This window comes from Saimiri boliviensis, chromosome 1 (genome assembly GCF_048565385.1).
Source record: "Saimiri boliviensis isolate mSaiBol1 chromosome 1, mSaiBol1.pri, whole genome shotgun sequence".
Taxonomy (NCBI): domain Eukaryota; kingdom Metazoa; phylum Chordata; class Mammalia; order Primates; family Cebidae; genus Saimiri; species Saimiri boliviensis.
Window position 1 is genome coordinate 191,326,029 of NC_133449.1, and position 17,596 is coordinate 191,343,624.

General features: G+C 37.7%; 1 protein-coding gene across 1 annotated transcript in view; it reads left to right on the plus strand.

The window, feature by feature from the left end:
* LOC141580586 (uncharacterized) overlaps positions 1 to 17,596 on the plus strand; it is an 862,829-nt gene that overhangs the window by 7,400 nt on the left and 837,833 nt on the right. Inside the window, exon 2 of the mRNA XM_074382346.1 lies at positions 15,659 to 15,783. Within this exon, the coding sequence (XP_074238447.1) occupies positions 15,762 to 15,783 (22 nt within the window). The 5' untranslated portion in view covers positions 15,659 to 15,761. The remainder of the gene's footprint in view (positions 1 to 15,658; positions 15,784 to 17,596) is intronic.

Sequence of the window (17,596 nt, forward strand, 5' to 3'; positions counted from 1 at the left end):
AGTGTGATTGCTTCTCCTTATAGGAAGCTCATTTAGATGACCTGATGAAAAGCGTACTGGAATTAATCAGACACAGGAGGCATGTGTTCAGAGTCATAACTGAACGTTATATGACAGAGGAAACAAGAAACTAGAAAACTAGTACTCTGAGCAGGGGAACAGGATGAGAAGTTTTCTGGTTACATGGAGCAATTCAGACATATCAAGAAAAGCCAAGAGTACAGAATCAAATTATACTGGAGGAAAACATTGCTTTCTAATCCTTCAAGAGAAACATTCCAGTCACAATCATGGTTAGAACAGAGGAAAAAAATTGCAGGAGCTGGAGAAAAAGTTGAAGGAGAGAGTTATTATCTCAGGCCTTTGCAAGGGGACAAAACAGCTAAAACAGCAAGGCACAACAGAGTCGCACTTCTGAGATATGAATCTGATAAGTTTTTAAAATGTGAGCATAGCATCAAAATCAAAACCTTCTGTAATTTTATTAACAGCAAGGTCCTATTTTAAAGAAATCTTGTTCTAATCCAGGGACCAATCTTTTTCACATCGCTCTCCTCTATTTACTGGTTCTTTTCTATCTTGTTTCGTAAATAACCTTTCAAGTCCATAATTTGAATTAACCTTTAGATAACTTCGGAATTAAATAAAATTATTCTTTTTTTTTCAATAAACCACATCTTTTATGGCATTCTAGTTAACATATAATTATATAGAGAATTATATGTTATATATACTGAGAATTCTTATGCTCAGTAACCTTAAATTTTAGTGAAAACCCTGGAACAAAAAATTCTGAACTATAACATTTTATAGATGAGAACATTTCATATTTTTTTAAAACCTGTTTCCTCATATTATAATCATTTCTTACTTAGAATGACCCAGACATCTAATAAGCATCCAAAATAATTTCAGCATTTTAAATTACATTAAAGAGTTTACCTACAGCATTTATCCTATTTACATTTCATTTATTTTAGCAGTTTATTTCAATTACTTATGAGAGCTGATATATTAGACAAAGCTTGTTATCATTTTCTTGTTAACCATTTTTACAACCTGTGAATATCAGGTGTTCATCTAAGTGACAACTAAATATATGTGTATTTTGCCAATAATTCAGATTCAGCTGTTTTTGAAAATTATGCTAACAATGTTAAATTAGCCTTATTTATAAAAAAAAAAATCACACAAAGATCATTTTGTTCATGACTAGGTTTATAGTCTTATAACCTTTTGTGCCAAACCATAGTTTAAATGTCTTTAAATACCAAGCAGAGAGAAATGTAAAACTCAGACAAAAGTGTGTGCTGATCATTATGAAGACATTTCTATTTTTATTTTACCAATAATTTTAAAGCCAACTTGTTTATTAAGGATTTACTTAATTCATGGTAACTTGAAAATGCTTAGACTTATTTACTTAATTTATGAGTGCTCATTTGTTTATTTATGTATTATTATTATTATTTTTGACACTCTATCACTCTATCACTCAGGCTGGAGTGCAGTGGTACAGTCTCAGCTTACTGCAACCTCTGCCTCCTGAGCTCAAGTGATCCTCTTGCCCCAGCCTCCCAGGTAGCTGGGACTACAGCTTACACCATCATGCCCAGCTAATTTTTGTATTTTCTGTAGAGATGGGATTTCGTCATGATGGCAAGGCTGGTCTCGATCTCCTGGGTTCAAGTGATCTGCCTGCCTCAGCCTTTGAAAGTGCTGGGATTATAGGAGTGAGCCACTATGTCCGGCCAGAGTACTCTTTTATTTAAAAGACAATTTAGTACTCTGTAAAAACAACGCATAACATTTAGTCACATATACGCATATAGAAATAAAGATCCAAGAGCTTTTACCTTGGAATTCTAGCCATGAGTTATGAATATGTTCACATGGCTAAACTTTGTTTGCCCTAAGGGGAAATCCAATGAAGGCTGTAAGCCAGAATTTTCGGTAAAACAGTTTTCAAAGAAGTTTGATTTTTAAAGGCCAAATCTCTTCAGACTTCAAATAATACTAGGGCCAAACAGCACCCAGAACATCAAGTAATAATCAGGCGGACACTCCTTAGAACAGCAGCACAAAAGCCTGGATGCAAGAAACTACAATCCTGCTTTCCTATTAAGGACAGTACTATAATTCAAAGATCTTCCCAGATCAGGCAAAATCAGGCATGTTCAAGGTGCTGTGGCCATAGACTTTCCCTCACTCCACTGGCCCACAGCTGCATTCAGACCAACCCTGAAATGCACTCAAGTGGGCTGCACTGTGGGATTGAACCCCAGCCTCCCATGACTGCATTGACATGCACATAAGCAGTTACCAAGGCACAGTCCAACTGTGGCAGCAATCGACAAGCCCCAAGAGTGTCCAGCCTGAGTCAGGGGCTTTCCTCTCTGAACTGCTTGATTTTTTCAACCTCAAATGGAAATTCCTTCAAAATTTGCCAAATCAAGAGCAGCAGTGCTTGCTTTTTGGATCCACAGAAGATACTGACTTGTCCAGATGCAGATGTTCACATACAGACACAAATAAGCAATTATTAACAAGCCCCAAGAGTGTCCAAACTGAAACAGTCAGGGAGATTTCCTCTCTTCATTGGTTAGGCCTCTTCAACCTGCAAATAGATTCCTCAAATATAGAGGAGTGATATCTGCTATCAGCTACCCATAAAACACACTTACTTGTCCAGAAATAGATGGCAAATTTCAAGGGCTATTCTTCCTAGGCAATCAGGATCATAATTGGGGCTGGCAGTGGGAGGCTAAACAGAGAGAGACTGAAACCTGAAACTCACCTTTGGCAAAAAAAAAAAAAAAAAAAAAAAAAAAAGAAGACAGGCAGCTGCCTAGGAGGTCTTCTGAAACTCTTCGGCCTGGGACCAGTGAACTGTGACTAACATATTCCCAGTCAGGAAACCAAAATCAGTTACTGAAATACCAGGGGAGGACCCTGTTGCTTCCTGCATAGAAAGCCAATCACTGAAACAATGAGTATTGCTAGAGAAGAATGCTTTTCATTCAGGTGACATCAGCTAGAGAGAGAGGAGATCAGTCTCAAATCCATCTCTTTAAACTGATTAAAATTGGGGTTTATATAGCAGGGAAGGAATGTAGCTACCTAAAGTCATGAAGGATGAGAGATCTGGCATCTCATTGTGTGGACATGATGATCTGATGTTTTAGTTCCTTGCCTGAGGGTCAGTTTCCTGAGGAAGCAACTCCAATGAGTTAAATATAAGTTTCAAGTTTTAACACTAGGGAGGGTCAATTTCTATGTTTATTCAAAAAAACAGTCGACATCAGTTCTTTGGGCCAGTTGGGCCAGTTATAATAACTAGCTATCAAGAATGTCAGCGACTTTAAAAAATGCTTTTATCCAAAGGAAAGGGTGAAAAAGCAAAATCATAATTTGAAAATGTGCCTTACTTGCAAAACAGATAAATTGTGCCAGATTCAGCCATTATGTGGATCACAGATAATCTAAATTCAAACTATTTTTAACACTGATATTTTTAGGCTCATATGTTGTAGATAAGACCACAGAAAAGCTTACCTAATAGTAACTCTGTGTAGGCTTTTGTTCTAAAGATATAATCACTGACACTTTCAGCAGCTCCCTAATTTACGAATTCTGAGAAATCTCTATCAAGACCATCCTACAATTAAGGTGTAATCACCCCTACTCTTCTAAGTGCCCTTCCTAGTGGTCTATAGATACTGGTTTTCTTAGCTGTATTTTGTACTGAAATTTGATCTCTTTTCAACAGACTGGGACCTCAACTACTAATAGTATGCACAGTTAATATTTTTTGAGTCAGTCTCTACTAAAAGCCAGTCTGCCCATGGCTATGAGGTAAATTTAGCACTGACTTGAGCTTGTATTATTTAGTTGAGCCTTTTAAGTTTATCATATATATATATATATATATATATATATATATATATATATATTCCTCTAGCAGCTTTTCTTGATTTTGCCTTTCCCAATTTCAGAAACAGGAACTGTTAAGGTATCTTTGGGTTTTAAAAAATGGTCATTAGGTAATGATGAGGTTTAAAACAAGGTACCCCAAAATATGTCACCTTGACATTTAAAAACCCTTGGAGTCAGGGTTTCCAAGATGATTTGGGCCACAAAGCAGAAGACAACATGAAATGGATGGTTTCTGCCGGAGGCCATCACAACAAGATAAGCCAGATACTGTCATCACTGGACAGGCACAAACAGTTTTTCTCTAACCATTACTTCTACTTCTTCCTCTGCTAAGGAAGCAGAGGCTCAGAAAGTACAAGGATAGCAAAAGTCATTGGTTATGGAGTGACGGAACTGAGGACTTTGGTTTGTATGATGCCAATTTTTGTTCATTGCTTGCTTTTTAATTATACATATTGCCAACATAAGAAGTAAGGACTTCTACATGACTCCTGAGAGACTGCAAAGGCCTTGCTGGGGGGAACAGTTTGGCATCCAGAGTTGGTTTGAAAGCTCTTGAAAGTCACTTCCTTGCTCAGAGAAAGAGAACTGAACTGCAAGGCCAAGAAGGCCTAGCCAAGCATTACCTTTCTGTGTCACTGGTGGTGAGAATGTAAAACAGTTGGGGAATGAAATAGATGTTTCCTAACCCTCTTCTTGGAGGCTTCCAAGGACACTCTGACTCACTGACCAGTCTGACTGTTTTTCATGTGAACCTGAGATTGTTAGTTGTTTGGGTCTGCCTTTTGAATACAAAGGAAGATACCCGTTGCCTCATTATGATAACACCAATAGGATGTGCTTAAAACCTAGAGACTAATATTGCCAACCTCAGTCATTATCACTAGAACTAATTTAGTTACCTGGTATGTTAAGCTTCTGGTGGCCCTTGAGAAAAACTCTAGCAAAGATAGTTTCTACATCTTTTAGATGATGGAAGCAATGATAAACAGCAACAACAAACACTTGTATGATGCTGCCTATTTTCCAGGTTCTGTTCTAAGTATTTCCACTGCGTTAACTCACTGAATTCTTATAATAATCTACTGTGATTAGGGATTTTCATGAGATCACACAGACAGAGAAAGATAGAATGGAGATTTGAATCTATAGTCCATTATACCATTTCTCATTTAGATATTTTTAAATCAAAGTCAAAGAAAGAACATATTATTTACTGTGAAGCACATTGAAAATATTAGCTGTTGTTGGATAAGAGGCTTAAGTTCATAGTAGTTGTTTTCTTAAAAGTAATTAAGTTGAGACTGCTATTTGAAATATATGCCCAACTTTAAAAATAGTAACAATGTACTATTTGAAGGAATGGAATCTTTTCTATTTCCTCCACTTTCATCATTTTACACAATTATTTTGGAGTATAATTTTTCTTGCTCACAGTTTATTAGAAATTAGTAAAAATATTTCATTTTTATTAAAATTAATAAAACATTAATTACACCAATAAGTAGATAAATATGCCTTCATTTTCTACAAAATGGATTTTTGTTTGTATCTCAGAGTAGAAACTGATCTAGGTTTTACAATTCTGGCTTCTATAAAAATTTTTAGTAAATGTTGCTGTATCTGTATCTATTTCTAGACACATACCTAAGTATCTATGTCTGTAACGACAAAATTTTTAAATTAAGGTAACTTCCAAGTGATACTTTTGGTTCTATTTTTGACATTAATTATTTGGACCTTCCTTCATTTCACAAAAGAAACTTAAGGTCACTAAAATATATTTTCCCAGTAAGGTATAATAATAAAAGATAAAGAAAAGAGAAAATACAAATAAATCAATGTGATGAATTCAGGGTAATTTTTATACCCAAATATGTACCTTAAAATCTGTACACGGAGTCATAGTGTGCTGCAATTTTAGCTCCATATTTCTTAATGGATTTAAATGTCATAGAATTTGCTCAGTTCCTAAGATAAGAAACCAAATAGTAAGTTAAGAGAGGTACAGCTGTCCTTGGCATGGAGGCCCGAAAAATAAACAAACCATGGAAATATGTCAAACATCTACTATGTGTTTGCAGAGAATACAAAGGTGGTTCCTGGCCCTATTTTGGGACAAGATATCACATTCACAGCCAATATTTAGGAATATTAAACATGCCTCTTAATTTGCCCTCAACCCTGACTAGAATCTCTTTCTTTGTTTCTTGTTTCTTATTCTCCCACTCCTCACAGTGACTTTTAAAAATCTTCTCCAGCTGGTTGCAGTGGCTCACACCCATAATCCCAGTACTTTGGGAGGTTGGGCAGGGGGATTGCTTGAGACCAGGAGTTCAACAGCAGCCTGGGCAACATGGCAAAACTCTGTCTTTACAAAAGTTAGCTGGGCATGGAGGTGCATGCCTGTAGTCCCAGTTACTTGGGAGACTAAGGTGGGAGGATTACCTGAGCCTGAGAGGTTAATGCTGCAGTGAGCTGTGATGGCTCTGCTGCACTTCAGCCAGAGCAGCAGAGCAGAACCCTGTCTCAAAAACAAAAAAAACAAACCAAACACAAAAACCCCAACTTCTCTACTTTCCTTAAATTTTCTAATTCTCTTTACGTACCTCCCACTCCTCCCTCATCTCAGAAAATGACCTACTTCAAAAGCAAGTAGAAGCCATCACCTGGGAAGTGTGTTTATTTACCACCATCACAGATGACTCCCCCTACCTCCGTACCTCCTTCGCCCTTTTCGCAGCCGAAGAGGACCTGCTCCTCCTTATTGCTAAGAACAATGCGTCTATGTGTGCTACAAATTTCTTTCCTTCTTGAATATGCTAAAAATTATCCTTTCTCTGTTGTCTACTCAGCTGTTCTCTTTCATTGCCATTGAACTATCCTTTAGACTCCTTAATCTTAAAAAGAGCCTGCCTTGACTGTGCACCCATATGCTGGACCAGTGCTTTCTCTCTGATCTCCTCAGTTATAGCCAGACTTCCCAAATAGTCTGTGCCTGCTTCCTCCTTTACCCTATTTCCCAGTAACTTCTCATGCCATTTGACTCTAGAGCCACTCAAACTGCACTTGCAAGATGACCAGTGACCTTGGCTGTACTACATCCTATGAACATCTTTCAATTTTTTGAGTTCTTTAGTGTATTTGAATACAAAATTTTCTCCTTAGTTTGATGAATGAGGCAGAGTTAACTTCTTTGGCTCACAAGTACAGATCCCCAACTGACAGTCCAGCTCTATAGCTTTGTCTGGCACTGCTCTCTTCTGTGCTCTTCTTGCCCCACTCATACTGCCCTTCTCTCAGTTCCATGAGTTGGCTCTTCTCTTTTCTGCCTCAGGGCCTTGGCACATGCTGTTTTCCTTATCTAGAAATCCCTTCCTCTCCTTCTTCACTTGAGAATTTAGTTCTTCAGATGCCAATTAAATGCCTCTTCTGAGGAACCTTCCTTAAACCCCCAAACTCGATCAGTTTCCCTGATACATATTCTCAAACTCAGAGGTAAGTTTAAAACACCCACAAATTACTGACCAGGAGTGAAAATGGCCCTCTCCCGGGTTCATTGGTAGTGTCTGATTTTTAATTCCAACCACATCGTGATTTTCCCAAAAGACATTTAATGGAATTCTTCAAGTAGGATATGTGTGGCTGGTGTGATTGACAGTAGTTGCAACACCCTCTGAAGTTACAGTGCTTATTTCCTGTGACTCATAGGCCTTTCAAGGAAGTCTGAATAGAGCTCTGCTCATTGTGATTATTGTGATCATGACAGTTGCAGAAAAATAATACGAACCAGGTCAGAGGCCCTGAGCCTAGATGAGCCAAGGCAGAGGGAGCCTAGATGCTGTGGTGGAAGGTCCTTCCCTGAGTGATTTGTAGTTGCTACTGTGATCTTTGTGTTTATTGCTTCAGGGAGTTTTATTAGCAGGTTATCCAATACCTTACAGGAAGGTTCCTCCCTCAATACATGCTTCCCTTATTTCATTTTGTTTTGCTTATCCTCCCAAGTTGCAAAAATTCCTCAATCTGGTATACCTACTGGGTAGGTCTAGGAGGAAGCATACAGGAAAGTAATATCCGATACAACACTTTGCAATTAATATTTATTCATAGTTAAAACCTGAAAGAGCAGGAGTAGAGTTGCAATCTTCATTTTCTATATGGGGAAACTGAGGTCCAATAAGCAATAACTAGTGAAGACAGTTATAGAGCTCAGGTCTGCCAACTTTGGCACAGTGCTCTTTTCTGCCATGTCATTATTTTGAAACTGTTTTAAATTATTCTTCATCTTTTTCTTTCACAAAAGTTCTTATGCCTATTTATATTATTATCAATTTTCAACTTGATGTAGCAAAATTTAGTGCTGATTATATAGAAGATTCTGGGAGGTATAAAACAATGATATAAATTCTTCAAGCTTATAATTTGGTGGGAGTGGAGGTGGGGACAAGATTCACTTACTCTGTTACTTCAGTACCTCATGCTCAACCTTCATATAATTGAAATTAGGCTTGATTTTAGATTTTCTTCTCTTATATCCCATTCTTTTATTATTATATATCTCGTGAATATCTATTAATCTCTCTGAGACAAAGTCAGATGACAAAAGAATTTTGAGAAGATGATGATGACAAACGACTTTGTTTCTCACCTTGAACCAAAGTGTGGGGCAAGTGGCAATTGAGACTTGAAGTAGGTCTTAAACTTAGAAGAATAAAAGGATTACTTATTAGCATTTTATACAGTTTGATGACCTATTGAGAAATCTCTGAGTTTTGCTTTTCACTGTTACCAACTTATGAAAGAACAGAGTGAATGTTCACCCTTCGATGCATAGACTCCTAGTTGCCTTCCCCAATATCCAAGATAGCCATGTGGGATAAAGGCTACATTTTTCATCTTCCCTTGTCCTAGTCTGGCCATGTGACTATGCACTTGCCACTGAGCTCTAATTAAAGATTATGGCTGCCCAAGGGAATTTTAAAAATATCTGTTATGCACCGTTTCCCCTTTTCCTTTCTGTTTATTAGCATATGGCCAATACATGAACATGTATTGGCCATATGCTAATACATGTCACCTTGGGTCATAAGGTGGCATGGTAAGGTTGGTGGAGCATAGGATAGAGCCTTCATACCAGCATTGGGGGCTATCTCAGGACTTCTTCTAAGGGAGATAAAACAAATGTTTGCTTTTTTAAGGTCATTGTTGTTTTGGAGTTTTGGTTACAAGCAACTGCACCCAGTCTTACCTGAAATTCCCTGCTTCACCTAAATCAAGAATGTTCTAAAACCTGGCTTTTATTTGTTCCCTAAAAAAGACAAATCAAATATTTTTGTTTCTAGAGTCTGGGGTATGTCCATCTATAAGAATAGGTGATTATGCACAATTATGAGATACAGCAAAGCAGGTATGAATAATATTTTTGTTTGTTTAAAAGATGGGAAGGGAGAGAATTAAGAGGAAAATGCAAGAAATTCTAAGATATTAGATGATACTTGTGAACTAGGAAAGGAATCAGGGTTTGGAGTTTCTGTTAATAGTAGATATCTGATACCACAGTAAAGCAAAATTACAAAAATTCCACAATCTCGTATACTTATTGAGTAGGTCTAAGAGGAAGAATACAGAAAAGTAATGCCGTCGTGGATACAAGAATTTCACATGGTGATGGCCATGTGGTACTTGTGTAGACTGGAAACTATATGCTATCATCCTGGGTGCTTCAGTAGTGTCCCCATGGCTGAACTTGGGATGAAGGGAAAAGAACTATGGATGGAGCCAATTCTTTTACTATATACCAAAAACATCAGTAAACCAAAAGACTACCAACAAACCCTGTTTCATTTTTCTGGACTCTATAGCTTGAGATTTCTTGTTTGAAAGAATGAAAGGGGAGGTAATCTAAAAGGTGGCTTTTATTGGATTTCTCAAAAAACTATTATGGTGGGTATTGAGCCAGATTTGATTCAATTTGGAACACAAGAAATGTCATGTTTCTTGCTCCTCATGGAGTAATTCATACCATTAGTGTAGGATGGAATGATCATGATCTCCTTTTACTCTTCCCTCAAAGCCCATGAGGTCGTTCTCAATTCAAACTGTACGTCTTGTTTCAACATAACAAGTGCCAAAGCATTAAAGTTAAATGTTTATAGCAGAAGATTAATTGTTTAACACATTTAACAAATATTAATGAACTTACACTTTGGGCCAGGCACTGTTATAGGCCAATGGGATTAACCAGAGAGCAAAGATGAACCCCTGCCCTCCTTGGCACTTACCAGCTAGTCAGTGGACAGACAATAAACATAAAGGGTGAATAAAGATATAATAGCATGCTAGGGGATGATTTAGTAATATCTTCAAGAGACACAACATACTATTTTTCCTGCCTGCACTAAACCTGGAGAGAGGCAAATTTTTCTGTGTTAGGGAAAATGTACCAAATGAGAGGGGGCAATCCAGTGCATTTTAAGAGAATGTCCCTTCATAAGCTTTCAAAAAGAATTCCGGAAATTCTCCAAAATGGTACTCTAAGGTATTACTGAAAACCCTGCCAAAAGTAGCAGATTTTAAGAGCAGACATCTAATCCCAAATATTTTTCAGCTTATAAACAGAGCAGCATATTGACAAGTGATAAAGACATCAGAAATACAACAGATGAATCAATTACTTGCTTTCCTGAGGCTAAGGACTATTGTAAATTTGGGGTGTTAGTGACAGTCTCCAAGCACAGAGATTCATTTCTGTTGAACTTCAAAATTTTTCTGTTATGGTAAACTTCCTGAAATGTGTGGGAATTGAGAACACTTTCATCTGGTAGGATACGCATGTGATATTGCCTTTAATACAGGTTAGTATCTGTACAGAGTGATGATTCCTTGTCAGCTCCTGTAGCGATGAATCAGCTGAATTTGGAGTGTTGGTCTCAGGAGGTGGCTCTGAGAGGAGATGCATAAGGAGTAGAGAATTAGATGTTATAAGGAAGGATAGAAGCATTAAAAAGAGTGAGCATATAGGGCGAGGTTTAAGGGTCCCTGACCATCTTGGAAAACAGAGTGCAGAATAGAAAGTCTAGAAAAACGGACAGCTGAGAAGTCACTGTTTATTTATCCAAAGCTGAGTAGTGCCAGGCCAGGGGGAGTGTTCAAGGGATTTGAGGGGCAAGTAAGGCTAGAAATGAAGATCTCCTGACTGGAATTGGAAGAAAGTGACTCTAGGCAAAGGTGATTTGACTAGGAACTTAGAATTGAGTCTGAGGGCTAACAAGGAATATTGAGATTCTGAGGTTTGCATTTTAATCCATGCCTGAAGCGTGAAAAAAATTAGCTGCTGAGGTACATGCCATGCTTTGACTGTGAGCATTACTGTTTTTTTTTTCTTACAACTTTTAAGTTCTGAGGTACATGGGCAGGATATCCAGGTTTGTTACATAGGTAAACATGTGCCATGGTGATTTGCTGCATAGATCAACCCATCACCTAGGTAGTAAGCCCAGTATCTGTTAGCTATTCTTCCTGATGCTCTCTCACCCCTCTTCCTACCTAACAGATCCCAGTGTGTGTTGTTCCCCTCCCTATGTTTATGTGTTCTCATTGTTCAGCTTCCACTGATACGTGAGAGGATGTAGTGTTTGGTTTTCTGTTCCTGGGTTAGTTTGCTGAAGATAATGGATTCTAGCTGCATCCATGTCCCCACAAAGGATATGATCTTGTTCTTTTTTATGGCTGCATAGTACTTCATGGTGTATATGTACCACATTTTCTTTATCCAGTCTATCATTGATAGGCTTTAGGGTTGATTCCATGTCTTGACTATTGTGAATCATCCTGCAATGAACAAAGACATGCATGTATTTTTGTAATAGAATGATTTATATTCTATTTATATACCCAGTAATGGGATTGCTGAATCAAATGGCATTTCTGCTTCTAGATCTTTGAGGAATTGCCACACTGTCTTCCACAATGGATGAACTAATTTAAATTTCCACCAATAGTGTAAAAGTGTTCCTTTTTCTCTACAACCTTGCCAGCATCTGTTATTTCTTGACTTTTTAATAATTGGCATTCTGACTGGTGTGAGATGATATCTCATTGTGGTTTTGATTTGCATTATTCTAATGATCAGTGAGCTTTTTTTTCATAAGTTGGTTGGCTACATAAATGTCTTCTTTTGAGAAGTGCCTTTTCGTGTCCTTTGCCCTTGTTTTAACAGGGGTCTTTTTTTCTTATAAATTTGTTTATAAGTTCCTTGTAGAGTCTGGATATTAGACTTTCGTCAGATGGATAGATTGAAAAAAATTTTCTCCCATTCTGTAGATTGTCTATCCACTCTGATAATAGTTTATTTTGCTGTGCAGAAGCTCCTTCGTTTAATTAGATCCCATTTGTCAATTTTTGCTTTCATTACAATTGCTTTTGGCATCTTCATTATGAAATCTTTGCCTGTGCCTGTGTCCTGAATGGTATTGCCTAGATTTTCTTCTCTGGTTTTTGTGGTTTTGGATTTTACATTTAAGTCTTTAATCCATCTTGAGTTAATTATTCTATGTGGAATAAGAAAGGGGTTCAGTACCAGCAACATTTATCAAATAGGGAATCTTTTCCCCATTGCTTGTCTTTGTCAGGTTTGTCAAAGATCAGATGGTTGTAGGTGTGTGGTCTTATTTCAGAGTTACATATTCTGTTGGATTGGTCGATGTGTCTGTTTTTATACCAGTATAATTCTGTTTTGTAACAATATAGAAGAGTTTGAAGATGGGAGGCATGATGCCTCTAGCTTTGTTCTTTTTGCTTAGGATTGTCTTGGCTATTCAAGCTCTTTTTTGGTTCCATGTGAATTTTAAAAGTTTTTTTTTTTTTCTAATTCTGTGAAGGATGTCAATGGTAGTTTAATGGGAATAGCATTGATTCTATAAATAACTGGACAATATGGCCATTTTAATGATATTGATCCTATCTATCCATAAGCGTGGAACGTTTTTCCATTTGTTTGTGTCCTCGCTGACTTCCTTGAGCAGTGGTTTCTAGTTCTCCTTGAAAACATCCTGTATTTCTCTTGTTAGCTGTATTCCCGGGTATTTTATTCTCTTGGTAACAATTGTGCATAGGGGTTCATTCATGATTTGGCTCTCTGCTTGCCTATTGTTGGTGTATAGGAATGTTAGTGATTTTTCCACACTGATTTTATATCTTGAGACTTTGCTGAAGTTGCTTATCAGCTTTAAGAAGCTTTTGGGATGAAAGGATGGGGGTTTCTACATATAAGATTATACCTTCTATAAACGGTGACAGTTTGACTTCCCTTCTTCCTATGTGTATACTCTTTATTTCTTTCTCTTGCCTGATTTTCCTGGAAGGAACTTCCAATGCTATGTTGAATAGGAGTGGTGAGAGAGGGCATTCTTGTCTTGTGCAAGTTTTCAAGGGGAATGCTTCCAACTTTTGCCCATTCAGTACAACATTTGCTGTGGGTTTGCCATATATGGCTCTTATTATTTTGAGGTATGTTCCTTCAATACCTAGTTTATTGAGAGTTTTAACATGAAGGGATGTTGAATTTATCGAAGGCCTTTTCTGTACCTGTTGAGATAATCATGTGGTTTTTGTCTTTAGTTCTGTTTATATGGTAAATCACATTTATTAATTTGTGTATTTGAATCAGCATCCCAGGGACAAAGCCAACTTGATCTTGAGCTTTTTGATGTGCTACTGGATTTGGTTTGCCAGTATTTTATTGAGGACTTTTGCACTGATGTTCATCAGGAGTATTGGAGGGAAGTTTTCTTTAGTTGTTGTATCTCTGCCAGGTTTTGGAATCAGGATGATGCTGGCCTCATAAAATGAGTTAGAGAGGAATTCCTCCTTTCCAATTGTTTGTAATAGTTTCAGAAGAAATAGTACCAGATCTTCTTTGTACCTCTGGTATAATTCAACTGTAAATCTATCTGGTCCTGGGATTTTTTTGGTTGATAGGCTATTTATTACTGCCTCAATTTCAGAACTTGTTGTTTGTCTATTTTGTTTATCTCTTCTGGGATTCAGTTTATTCCTGGTTCAGTCTTGAGAGGTTGTATGTGTCTAGAAATTTACCCATTCCTCCTAGGTTTTCTATTTTATGTGCATAGAGGTGTTTATAGTATTCTCTGCTGGTTGTTTGTATTTCTGGGTGGTCAGTGGTGATATCCCCTTTATCATTTCTGATTGTGTCTATTTAGTTCTTGTCTCTTTTCTTCTTTATTAGTCTAGGTAGCAGTCTATCTATTTTGTTAATTTTTTTCAAAAAAACACCTGATTAAGAAATTCACTCAAAACCAAATGACTACATAGAAATTGAACAACCTGACTGGGCATGATGGCTCACGACTGTAATCCCAGCACTTTGGGAGGCTGAGATGGGCAGATCACCTGAGGTCAGGAGTTCAAAACCACCTTGGCCAACATGGTGAAACCCCATCTCTATTAAAAAATACAACAATTAGCTGGGCGTCGTGGTGGGCACCTGTAATCCCAGCTACTCAGGAAGCTGAGGCAAGAGAATTGAAGTTGCAGTGAGCCAAGATCATGCCACTGCACTCCAGCCTGAGCAACACAGTGAGACTCCATCTCATAAATAAATAAATAATAAATTGAACAACCTGCTCCTGAATGACTCCTGGGTAAATTATGAAATCAAGGCAGAAATCAAGAATCTTTGAAACTAATGAGAACAATGAAACATACCAGAATCCCTGGGATGCAACTAAAGCAGTGTTAAAAGGAAATTTTACAGCACTAAAATAACTACATCAAAAAACGACAAAGATCTCAAATCAACAACGTAACATCACAACTAAAAGAACTAGAGAACCAAGAGCAAACAAACTCCAAAGCTAGAAGAAGAAAAGAAATAACCAAGATCAGAGTAGAACTTGAGGAGGTAAACACCAAAAACCCTTCAAAAGGCCAACATGTCCAGGACAGGGTTCATTCAGTGTGAACATGAGTGCACATGTAATTCTGGGAAGAAAGCTGTTATAGAACGGTGTGGGGTGACCATTAGATTACGATGGGATGAAGAGTAAATGGGAAGTGTACAAATGAATGCAGTACATAAAGACCATATTGTTCAGGCAAGGACATAGGACTTGGCCCACTTGTGTCTTGTAAGAAAAAGACTTAAAGATGGAAATATATAGGATCAGTAATGGACATTTTAAAAAGATTGAAATTATGCGATCACTTTTAGTAATTTTTTTATGCATGGGGGCCATGTTATGGTGAAAACCAGAAGGTCTGCTAGACAAATTCTAAAAAGTTATGACACTACTTTAAACAAATTTTTATACTAAATGGAATGGAGGAAAGGTTTAAAGATACATGTGGAATGAAGGAAAAGTTGAGCATACACACACACACACACACACACACACATATTTTATATATATATACACACTATATATGTGTATATATATATATATATATATATGGAGAGAGAGGAAGCGAGAGAGACAGAATGATTGATGGAACAGAATCTCTGAGGATGGAGAACAAGTGGAAGGATGCATCTGAAATGAGATGACAGTGCATACACAATATTTTGTGATGTGTGAGGAAAGATGTATCAGTGAGAATAGGCTGTATTGTGCAACAATAACAAACACTTCAAAATCTTATTTTTAAAAAAACTGAATTAACTCTTATTCATGCTACGTGTCTACTTCTGCTTTGTTCATTGTAGTCACCTAGATGGAGCTGAGATATTGTTGGTTTCCATGGCAGAGGGAAGAAAACTCTGGAGGAGCCCTCACTGGCAATGAAATGCTCTGGCTGCAAAGCAACATATGTCATTTCCCCTCACTGTTGGTAAGAACTAGTTAATCACTGTCTAAGTACTAGAGGATCAGATAGTGTAATCTTAACTAGTGCTATAAAGGTAGATTATTGGGGTATTTAGCAAGCAATCTAATGATTACAATCAATAAAGACAATGGTGAGAGTGAATGCAGCTAACTATGAGTGACTGCTGAGAAACTGAGGGAGTCCTGTAAAGCAGAAAGTGAGATGTACATAGACAGGAAGGGATGAGTTGGTGAAGGCTTGAAACAGTTGTTGGGAGAGTGGCTAACTAGAGATGCGAGAAGGATTATAGGTTACTCCTTAGGACCTAATCGAGAATGCAGACTGAATTTGTGGTGACATGAATCTACTGATTCTAGATTTTTTCTGGTGGTATTCAGGAGCCTAGATATTGATGGGAAATGTGGATGATTGATTGATCTAGGATGGAGTTTTGCTGAGCAAGTACAACAGAAGGATAAGTGTGTGAGGGAGTTAAAAATATTGTAATAAGTATATGGTTGAATGATGAGTCATACTCTAAGTTCACAGGAAAGTTGATGAAAAGAGGAAAAGGTGGTTGGATTCTAGAAAATATAGAAGAAGCAGGATTGGTTAAATCTTAAATTATTTTGCCTAAATGCCTAAGAGTTGTTAAAGATAGTTAGGATGCTTTGGGGACAGCCTTATATAACTGTAAATTATGAAGGCTTTTATTTACTCACTCAATAAGACATGGAGATAAACCATCTGAAGATAGGGTCAGTAACTCAGTGTTACCGTCAAGGACCCAGGCCCTTTCATTTGCTCAACCTCATAGCACTGGTATTCCTTCACAGGCTTGTTACCTCATGATTGCAAAATGGCTGCCACACCTCTACATAGCATATCCACACACACAGATAGGAAGGGAGGGTAGGAGATGAGAGCTCTTTGTTCTTGCATTCCTGACTGTATCATAGGAGAAATACGTTCTTTACATCTGTTTAGCCAGAAGTACGGATTGTAGGCTAGTCACCAGCCAAGAGCAATGGAATTCCCTTGATTGATTTTATACATTTCCTTACTCATCCCATGGGACTGGGTACAGGGCTGCTGAACTACACTGGGGTTCTGTTAGGAAGGAAGAAGAGAGAAGTGACTGTTGGAGAATTAATAGTGACTGCTGCAAATGAAACCTTTCTTCTCAATGAATGATAAGACCTCATGCTCAGGATGCAAAATAATTAGCTTTGTTTATTTGGGTTTTAAAAATGTACAGATTTAGGCTTTGAGCCAGCAAATAAATTTTCATTGAGGGGAAGACATAGGAATATCATGTAAAATTTGAATTCCTTTTATGGAAAGTTGATCTAGCCCCCTCCCTGCCCCCACCCCGGGCATGTAATGTTTCTTGAGTAAAGCCTGCTGGTTGACTAAAACTTCTACTAGATGATCAGTCTGGGTGATTTTTCTCATTTCAGACTGCTTTTAGTTAAAATGGCTACCATACATCTAGTGAAGTCTGTGCCATTGTGGAGTAAAAATATGAGCATATTAGTCTTTTCTCACATTGTTATAAAGAACTACCTGAGACTGGGTAATTTGCACAGAAAAAAGACTTAATTTGCTTATGGTTCAGCAGACTGTAAAGGAAGATGGCTGGGGAGGCCTTAGGAAACTTACAATCATGGCAGAAGGCAAAGGGGAAGCAGGCATGTTTTACATGGCCAGAGCAGGAGGAAGACAGAGAAGAGGGAGGTGCTACACACTTAAAACAACCAGATCTCGTGAGAACTCAGTCGCTATCATGAGACCAGCAAAAGGAGAAATCCACCCCCTTGATCCAGTCGCCTCCCAG